The following is a 10,824-nucleotide window of genomic DNA, read 5'->3' on the forward strand; positions in this document are numbered from 1 at the left end:
CCTCGCAGGGAAAGGCAAATGACTGATTTCAGAGCAACTCTTGATTTCTACGGTTTATGTGATTTGGGGTATGTTGGCTCTCCCTATACATGGTGCAATAACCAATTTGATGGGGGTGGTAACTTGGATTAGATTGGACAGGGGAGTAGCTTCAACGGCTTGGACACAGCTTTTTCCTTTAGTCAGAGTTCATCACATCACAGGTTCGCTATCGAATCATTGCCCTTTGTGGGTGTGCTTAGATGACGAGAATGTTAGATTTTACAAGAAGGGAAGACCTTTCCGCTTTGAGGCAATTTAGATGACTGATGATCGTTGTGATGGTGTGATTAAAAATGCTTGGGTTGGGAATACCTTAGTCAATCCAATGGAAAGGCTGGTGGGGAAAGTTGATGTTTGTCGTTCCTTGCTCCAAACTTGGAGCAAACTTTCTTTTGGTAACATTCGTAGACTATTGAATCAAAAGAAAAAGCTTCTTGCTCAAGCTGAAGCTTTGTCCATGTCTGGCAGGAATCATGATCAGGTAAAAATCCTTCGAGGCGAGGTTTATGAGCTGATGGTCAAAGAAGACTTTTTATGGCACCAGAGGTCGAGAGTGGATTGGCTGAAGGCAGGGGACATGAACACCAGCTATTTTCACAGCCGTGCAAATCAGAGAAATAGAAAAAATTTCATATCCAAGTTGGTGCTAGAAGACGGTTCAATTATGGAGGAAGATCAAGGTATCGGGGAAGCCTTGGTGGGATATTTCGACAATTTGTTTAAAGCTGCTCCTTCCTCCAACCTCGACTCTCTTCTTCATGGTATTGAATCGAAGGTCACAGCTCAAATGAACTCAGAATTAACTCGGCCTTTTTCTGCTCTTGAGGTGGAACAATCCTTGAAACAAATGAAGCCTTTGACTGCCCCTGGTCCAGACGGTATGCCTCCTCTTTTCTTTAAATCTTATTGGAGCATTGTTGGAAATGATGTTATTGAAGCTTCTTTATCTGTTTTGAATAATGGTGTAATGCCTGCTAATATAAATCATACTTTCATTTCTCTCATACCTAAAATAAATGCCCCTACCAATCCAAAAGACTTCCGGCCCATTAGCCTTTGCAATGTCATATATAAAATAATCTCCAAAACAATTGCTAATTGCCTTAAAAAAATCATCCCCAAACTTGTGGCGAAAACTCAAAGTGCTTTTATGTCCGAACGCCTTATCTCGGACAACATTCTCATTGCCTTTGAAACCTTACATCACCTTAAAAATAGAAGGAAGGGGAAGTCGGGTCTTATGGCTTTGAAATTAGACATGAGTAAAGCTTATGACAGGGTTGAGTGGAATTTTCTAGAAAAAATCATGGGGCGTTTGGGCTTTGACAACAAATGGATTTCCCTTGTTAGTTGCTGCATTAGAACTGTATCTTTTTCCATTTTGGTGAATGGCGAACCTCGTGGATTGATCCACCCTAGTAGGCGAAGACCCTTTATCACCTTATCTGTTCCTTTTATGTGCAGAAGGGCTTCATGCCTTGATCCAGCAAGCAGAAAGCAGTGGAAATCTCCATGGTGTGTCCTTGTGTAGAGAGGGGCCAAAGGTGTCTCATTTGTTCTTCGCCGATGATAGTTTGCTATTTTGTCAAGCAAACGACAATGATTGCCAGTCGGTGTTGGACATTCTTCGCACATATGAACAAGCTTCGGGTCAACAGATCAACTGGGGTAAAACTCAATTTTTTTTTAGCTCAAACACAAAGCAGCCCACCCGCAACAAAATTTTTGATTTGTTTGGTGTTCTGGCGGTTTCCCAATACGAAAAATATTTGGGCCTTCCATCCTTTGTTGGGAGAGCAAAAAAGCAAAGTTTTAGTTACATCTGGGAGAGAGTTTGGAGTAAAATCAAAGGGTGGAAAGAAAAACTTTTGTCTCAAGCCGGTCGTGAAGTCCTCATCAAATCTGTCCTTCAAGCAATGCCAACATTTACTATGGGGTGTTTCAAGCTTCCCAAGAGCCTTTGTAAGGATATTGAATCATTGATCCGAAAGTTTTGGTGGGGCTATACGGGGGAGGCCAGAAAAATTCACTGGGTAGGCTGGAACAAGCTTTGCTTGCCAAAATCTCAAGGAGGTTTGGGGTTTAGAGACATTGAAAATTTCAACCCGGCTTTATTGGGCAAACAGGTTTGGCGCCTCCTTCATAACACCGACTCCTTGCTTTATAAAGTCTTCAAAGCTAAATTCTTCCCTAACTGCTCCATATTAGATTTTGATGTGAAGCTTTCTGGGTCCTTTGCTTGGCAAAGCATTCTTAAAGCAAGGGAAATAGTCAAAAGTGGTTCAATTTGGCGTATTGGCAATGGGAGGCAAGTTTGTATTCGTGGTGACAAGTGGCTGCCTGACAAGTGTGCAAGCAGAGTGCTATCTCCTCAGAAAAATCTGCCCATCAATGCTTGGGTCTGTGTAATCATTGACGAAGATGGCCATTGCTGGGATGAAGATCGTGTATGTGCTGAATTCTCCCCCCAAAAAGCTCAAACCATTTTGGGGATTCCCCTCAGCTCTCGCCAAGTCCCTAACACACTTATTTGGGCAGGTTCTACATCGGGGAAGTACTCGACAAAGAGTGCATATAAATTGCTCTCTAGGACTCCGACTGTTGGACCATCAAACCCCTCAGCTCACAGTAGTTCCTGGAACCACATTTGGGATTTGGAAGTTCCAAATAAAATTAAACATTTTATTTGGCGAGCATGCCGCGAATTGCTCCCCATAAAGAAAAATCTGTTCATCAAGAAAGTTACTCGAAACGCTGTCTGTGATCTTTGCCATGTTGGAGTTGAGGATGTGATTCACGCGTTGTGAGGCTACCAGGTCCTAAAAGAAGTTTGGTGGGAAGAACCATGTCTCAGGAATCAGCTGGCTGTGCAGTTCGTGGATTTCAGGGACTTATGGCTTGGGATTACAAGCAACAATGATCATTCCTTGGCAGAACGGTTTGCATATGTTTCATGGAGTATATGGCACAATCGTAATGCTCTTAGATTGAAGACTTCCTGCATTCCATATAAAAAAATCTATGCTGACATGCAAGACCGATTCAAGGAGTTTCGTTCAGCCAAAATCTCAACAAAGTTAGTGAGCCAAGATTCAATGGTTCAACCCATAAACTCTGAACCCATTCACTGGAAGCCACCTCGGAGCCCTTTTTGCAAAATTAACTTCGACGGTGCTTTGTTCCAGGACCAAAAAACGGCGGGTATTGGAATGGTGATAAGGAATTCCGGTGGCCATGTCATTGGTGCACTCTCAGATAGGATTTTCCTCCCTGCATCAGTGGACGAAGTTGAGGCTCTAGCCTGCAAAAAAGCAATTTCCTTTGCTTTGGATCTTGGCGTTGAGAATGTAGTTCTTGAAGGTGATTCTAATATTATTATTCAAGCTCTCAACGCAGACTCAATCTGTGCCAGCTCTTTTGGCCATATTATTGAAGACATTAGAGTTCTAGCTCTAGATTTTGCTTCTATTTGTTTTTCTCATGTAAAAAGACGGGAATACTATTGCTGATAGATTGGCAAAGTTAGCTAAATATTCCCTTTGTCCTAGCTTTTGGGCTGATGGCTTTCCTAGGGACGTCCATAATCTTGTAGTTGCAGACAGGTGTTTCTGTTGATTTATTAGAATCTTGGTCTTGTTTCTCAAAAAAAAAAAAAAAAAAAAAAAGGTATTCCATATAGTTAGTGAGTAGTTAATTGAATTCTGGTAATGGCTCCATGCTCCCATGGTCTTACTAACAATCGGCAGTAAATTAATTTGTTCCTTTTCAGCCCCCACCCCCCAAAATATGGTGATCTTTGTGTTGATTTTTTAAAAGGTGGGGGCTTGTTTGTGGCCAGATTTGAATGTCATAGCCCTCAAAATAATGATGGGCCAGCGAGTTGGCTGCTGTTCTGTCATGTATAGCTCCAAACAAAGAGGACTTGATTTATGAACAATTTCTGGTTGTTGATAAGTCCTTTTGTAGGAAGAACCGGACCCTTGTCCCAAGTTCAGATTAAACCCAACTGTGAATTAGTCACAGTGATATAAGAGCTTCATATCAATTTAAATTGGACTCAAGTGAACTGAGAATGAGACCTTTTGTGCTCTTAATTGCAAGCTTGAAAAGGTTTGGGTTACCAAACATACTATCACATTTAAAATGGTGGCTATCTCAGGTGCAATTGAAATGATTAACACATTCTGCATGTTTGATCATAACATTATACCAGTTCTTTAATTGATATCAATCTAATTATTCAAATTTTGTGCTATAATATAAAAGGATCGGCATGCTATGTCTTCAATCGTCCATATGCCAATCTAACAATCGCATTCTGCATGCTTCCCTATTAATATGTGAAGTTTTATAACTATGACAATTTCAGAGAAACTTGTGCGGAACAAATACCCAATTCCCGAAATTGATATCCTCAATTATTTCAAAATTTGTGACAACTCCTTACAGCAGCTAACCAGTGAAAATTTGTATTGCATTACTTCTTACGCAAGTACAAGAAGCCGAGTACCACAGAGACACTGACGACTGCTACAGGAACAACCCAGTATTGCTTTGTCAAATCCATTAGCTTCTGAGCATAGTCTGTTTGCTTCTTGGACGAAATTTCAAGTTGTGGGATGAAAGTTGTGTCAAGCTCACCAATGCAAAAGGTCTCCATGAGCTCCTTTGCACTTTTGCTGTGTCCAGCATCCTCAAATTCCTCTGTCGCATCTTTCCCTTTAATGAAATTAAAGCAAAACACATCAATAATTCCATCCATAACATTAGTAGTTAATTTATTAACTTGAATATATCATGATTCAGTCCAACTTTATCAGAAATCATCCATTAGGAAGTATAAGAAAAATACCTGTAGCAGCAAGGACTACATCATCCCCACCAGGGTGCTCATCTAAATAAGTTGTCACATCATATACCTGGGCATGACAAAAAACACTTGACATAAATATCAAGAGAGAGTCATTTGAAGTAAGACACTAATATATATGCATCAATGACCATTCAAAACTTTCAGATATGGGACACCATTTACCTAGGTGCCCCAAACTCAAGCAGCCCTGAAGTGGAGACAAACTATTACCCACAGCTGATTTATATGCTATTGAGAGCAGAGGAAATACGATAAAACAGTGCAGCCCCCAGAGGGAAGCTGCAAAAGACCAAATATAAAATGTAAAGAACAAAACAACAGCAGAGAAGAATAATCATGCCAATCAACCACAACTATGTATATAATGTGTAGTTAATTAGGTATCACCACTTCATTCTATGGAATTGTCATTTTTTTCATGGGTAAATTGCATCAAAAACCACTGTTTCAATAAAATGAACCCCTGAATTCCAATGACAATTGACAAACGCGCCGGGGGGGGGGGGGGGGGGGGGGGGTGTGGTTGAAGAGAAAGGGAAAAGAATATACAAGCACAATACTAAGGTAATCCTTGAATAAAAAGAGAGCTTTAGTACTATCATAGTCAGATTTAGCACACCTTCAGAATTAATGTTCCAATATTGTTATTTACATGGGCTACTTGAGACCATAAAACTTATACTTTACAAAGGCAGCATAAACTGGCACACAATTCTAGCAATGGCAAAAAGCCATCCAATGAAACTGAAAAGAAGTTGTCTATATTACTATGTAAGAAATTCTGATTGATTTATTTTTCTGTAGATTAAATAACATTATGATGCATGACACAGGGACAAATGTCAATGCAAAAGAAACAATATGCATAGGTTGATCAAGACGTCTATCCCCATCTACAAGTAGAGTTTATAGTTCTAGGTCCTTTTTCTAGGAGGAAAACGTAGATTAGACATTACAATGATGACAGCATAACCAAGCTGGAGGAGAGAGTACAGCAACCACAGTGCAAGAGAAAGAGAGTGCGCATGTGTGTTCTGGATATGTGGGGTTCTGAAGGACTGTGCATATTGGCCTAAGTAAGATTATGCATGCAGTACACAAATTTGGCATGAAACGGAGCCTAGAACTATCAGTTTCATAACTTCCACCAAGAAAGATCTTCAAGGGGTTTTAAGAATTTCTTGCAAGTGGAAACATATCAGAAGTTCCAAAGAAAACAAAGCAACTTCTCTGTCCAAAGATAAAGGGGGGAAGTCAATAGAAAGCTTACTACACCCAGAAAACTGAGACACTCAGCTCATCCAGAAACCACTTGCTGCACAAGTATGCATATAATGCCAACAAAATAACCAAGCTCATATAGATTTGAGTCCTCACTCGTTACTCAAGGCAGGGTGTAAAGTGACAAGGTGCAAGATTTCTGAATTTGCAGAACAAGAATCAGCAACATCAGAGGTACAAGGTTCCTTTAGTCAATATAAAATTGTATATTTAACTTTGACATAACGTAACAAGCATTGTTTCTGCGAGTGAGTTGCATCATACTATAAGTTAGATATACATCTCAATAACATACAAAACCCTAACTTCCAACTGTCACATCAATTTATCCAGGAGAAAAACAGGGAAAATGTAATTTTCATTTACTATATACATACTGAGGCAAGGGCCTAAACGAAACATGTGATGAATAAACAACATAATGACCTATCAAAACAACACAATGAGAAGTTTGTGCTTTCTGCTCCCTTTATTAGATGATAAATTGCATTTATAAAGCGCATGGGGCACAACTGGTTTGCACAGGATGTATATAAGACAAACACCAAAAACCAATTTCCACCACTACATTGTCTAGAAATAAGCCTTCAAGTCTTCAAACAAGCCAATAGTTCAACCACCATCCTTGGCATAACGCACCTAATCCCAAACAAACATAACAACAAATCTACATCTCTAGATTAAGTTTTTTTGATCCCTTCTTAGAATACTTATCAAGTAAGCCTAACAATTTTTTAAACGATAGTTGAACAAACATATCTACATGCATTTGCGAGTAGTATAAATATAGTTTCAGACATTTATTTCTAGGATTAAAAAAAAAAAAAAGATGCAGTAGAAAATTTATCATCAAATTCTTCAAGCTATTGTATCAGTTTTATGGGAAATTACAAAGCAGGAAATGTCCTAAAAAGACACCTCCAGAAAAAAACATCAAATCAATCCACATTAGCCTCATGCAATCCTACCACACCTATATTGACATCCCTCAACTGAATTTATGTCCCATTAAACGCATATATCCCACATTAAAATATACATACATGTACCATATATCAACAAATAACAATTCATAAGGATAGTGAGGTCAAAGATGAAGCAAATCATTGGATAAGAGCATGATGGATGATATGAGGAAGTGTATCAAGAGTATTGTGTGATCGTAGAATGCCTATTAAGTTAAAATTTAAAGTTTTACAAGATTACAATAAGAACAGCCAATGATATAGTACTAAATATAGAGCCACTAAGAAAAAACATGTTTTTAAAACTTAGTGTAGCTGATATGAGAATGTTAACATGGACAAAGTGAAAAATACAATTAAAGAGAAGTTACAACATAAAGAAATTCAATTAAAGCGATTAATAAATAACATATTCATTGATGAAAAGAGTTATTTGAGATGGATTTGCCAAGTGCACATCTTGTAATGAAATGAAGTTTATAGGCTATTGGGCTTTATAAACAACAAAACCCACAAGAAATTTGAGCTCCAAACATAAGATTCAGAAACTTATACATACTATAGAGCAACTTGTACTCAAGGACTAAAACTTAAACAACAAAACAGATCTCATAACAAAGTTAAGCATAAACCCACAAAGCAAAGATTTTGAAAAGCGAAAAAAGGACCCAAATAGCTTTATAAAGATAATCTAGTAGCTTCAAAGACAAAAAAAACCCACTGGCTCATACAAATAAAAAAAAAGTGAAAAAAGAGAAAAAAGATGTGTACTTTGCCATCGATGACGACCCAGCAGTCATCTTTGGTGTTGTGTTCAGAGGCTTCTTGCATTGAATAGAGCTTCGAGAGAGTCGGCATCGTTGATGGGTTGTTGGGTATTTTGTTTTTCTGGTCAGGTCAACTTCTAAGCCTATTTCTTCTGCGTGTGTGTCTCTCTCACAGACTCACACCCTGCCCTGTTCTATTAGGCTGCGTTTGGTAGTGTTAAAAAAAACGGGTTTTATAGGAACAGATGTGTGACTGGATTTGGAGAGGTTACTGTTTTATTGGGCTGGACCTTAATGGCCTAAATACTCATTTAATTGGAGTTTTTTTTTTTTTTTTAATTTTTTTTTTTTTGAGAGAGAGAGTTTTATCTATGGCATCCGTTCCAACATAGTTTCAAAAGGAAAAAAGATATTGAAACTATCTAAACATGGTTTCGAAAGGAAAAAAGTATCTTGTGAGACAGGTTCATATATGTGGGGGGAGTGTTCTATAAGTTGAGTTGATATTTTTATGTTATTGAACGTGTAGTGAAATACTTACAAGTCACAACAAGTGGTTTTCATGGCAGAAACATCAGATTATTTTTCTCATAAATCAGTCTCATAAGTAAAAAAAAAAAAAAAAAATCCGAAAAAGCAAGTGAGATGAAATAATAGGATAAAAAAAAAAGAAAAAAAAAAAGAGGAAGCTTGATCCTCCATTTTGGGATATTTGAATGGTGGGTTCAATAGACTTTAAAAAATGTATTATTTTCTATAAGTTTCTTATTATTCTCTCTCTCCCTCTTCATTTTTTTTCTCTTTTTTACAACTTTACTTTATATTGATGAATCATTGTAATTTTTAAAACTCTATTTTGGGTTCATATATTTTGGTGTTGTATTTTTTAGTTCACGAAATGAAATAAGGCATTTCTAGCTCTAGTTTCGGATGAGCTTCTCCCAATTATGTTTGGTAATAGAATGGGGCGGCTTGCTCTGACCAAGTACTCTCTCTCTCTCTCTCTCTCTCTCTCTCTCTCTCTCTCTCTCTCTCTCTCTCTCTCTCTCTCTCTCTCTCTCTCTCTCTCTCTCAGAGTTTTGGTTTGATTTTTGTTTAAGTTAATACTTGATTATTTTGGAAGTAAGAATTGAATTTATATCGAACACAATCTTGGCTATGTTAATAACAGATCGACATTCAATCCATTTTGGTCCACTCATCAATTTGATTCGGTTCAGTCTACTTTAGTCCACTTCAATCAATTTTGGTCCAATTCAGTCTACTTCATCCCACTTTAATTCAATTAGGTCCATTCGGTCTACTTCAGTCAATTCAGTCCAATTCGGCCCATTCGGTCTACTTTGGTCAATTCGGTCATGTTTAGTATATTTTGTCCAATTTCATCTACTTCAGTCCAATTTGAACCATTTGGTCCATTCAGTCCACTTCGATCTATTCCGTCCAATTTAGTCCATACGGTCCACTTAGGTCTATTCGATCCAATTTGGTCCATTCTTTATTCGGTCCAATTTAGTCTATATGGTCCACTTAGCTCTATTCAGTCCAACTTGGTCCATTCTTTCCAGTTTGGTCTATTCAGTCCAATTTCATCCATACGGTCCACTTAGCTCTATGTGGTCCATGCGGTCAGCTTAGCTCTATACAGTCCACTTTGGTCCATACGGTCTATTCATTTGATTTGGTCCATTTTAGATCACTTTGGTCCAATTTTGGTGTACCTACTTAAGCATGGCAAAATACAAGTTTGGGTTAAGAATACTATTAATTATTTAAGTAATATCAATTGTAATTATATAATAAATTTTGATTATCATAATAATCTCCTTAAGAGAATGAGAATTTGAATAATAACTTTGAAATTTGAAAATTTTAATTGTACCAAAATAAATTAGAAAAATAAATGCATAATAAAAATAGTTAGAAAAATATGAACCATTTCAGGGAAATGAATCCTATTAATTAATTTATTATTTTATGGTGCGAGTAGTTGTGTGACCCATGTTTGGGGTATTTAATATTTTTCCTATCAGAGTTTTGGACATGTATTACTTAAGGACAAAGTTTAGCAATAAAATTGATTGTAATTTAAGGCTAAAAACTCACTCAATAAAATAAATATTACTACATATTTTGAAATTTTAATATTTGAATTGCATGTTCATTATGCTCTTAATACACATGTCAAATTTTGTGTTAATCAGATTTTATTTACTATATGATCTATAAGCTTATATTTTATGCATAATTTTCAATTACAAAAATTTGCAATTTAAAAATTTTATTGATGACATAGTTATTGATCTTTAATTTTCTTGAAATTTTGTAAGTATGGAGGATATAAAAAGAAGATGTAATCTGATGGTGGATTTAGGCTACAACCAATCTTGTTACTCTTGTAGCTAAACTTTGTCCATTACTTAATAACAATATTCATTTTTACTTTTCCTTTTTTCAATTTTTTTTTTTTTTTTGAGAAGATATTTACTCAATTTGGTTAACAATTTTGATAGAAATGGCTAGTGGACATTAATACCTTTTTGATAATAAAGTAGACATTAATATGTAGACATTAGTATGTAACCATTTACAGAGTTTCCTTTTACCAAAAAAAAAATATACAGAGTTTCCAATGTTCCACCAATTTATGGTAGGACAGGTTATTTATTTTTTTGATAAACTTCAATCTTTATTGAAAGAGGAAAAGACTAACAAAGATAGCCATCTGCCACACAGACCTCCAAGATAGTTTGAGGCAGGCTGTGGTAGGACAGATTATTTGACCATAGATCATCATATATAGAGTTTCCAATGTTCCACTACTTTATGGTAGAACAGATTATTAGACCATAGATAAGAATCTAATAAATCATCTTTTCCATGGACCATGGTGGCT

The 10,824-nt window shown here is 36.8% G+C and overlaps 1 protein-coding gene across 1 annotated transcript; it reads right to left on the reverse strand.

Moving 5' to 3' along the window:
* Positions 1-4,233: 4,233 nt before the first annotated feature.
* LOC126719050 (cytochrome b5) lies at positions 4,234-8,147 on the reverse strand. Its single transcript, XM_050421596.1, has 3 exons — positions 7,933-8,147; positions 4,895-4,961; positions 4,234-4,761 (listed from the first exon to the last, which is right to left on the reverse strand). Exons 1-3 carry the CDS (start codon positions 8,017-8,019, stop codon positions 4,520-4,522), a joined length of 396 nt encoding a protein of 131 aa, XP_050277553.1. The 5' UTR covers positions 8,020-8,147; the 3' UTR covers positions 4,234-4,519.
* Between the last annotated feature and the right edge of the window lie 2,677 nt (positions 8,148-10,824).

This window comes from Quercus robur, chromosome 3, assembly GCF_932294415.1.
Source record: "Quercus robur chromosome 3, dhQueRobu3.1, whole genome shotgun sequence".
In the NCBI taxonomy this organism is placed as follows: domain Eukaryota; kingdom Viridiplantae; phylum Streptophyta; class Magnoliopsida; order Fagales; family Fagaceae; genus Quercus; species Quercus robur.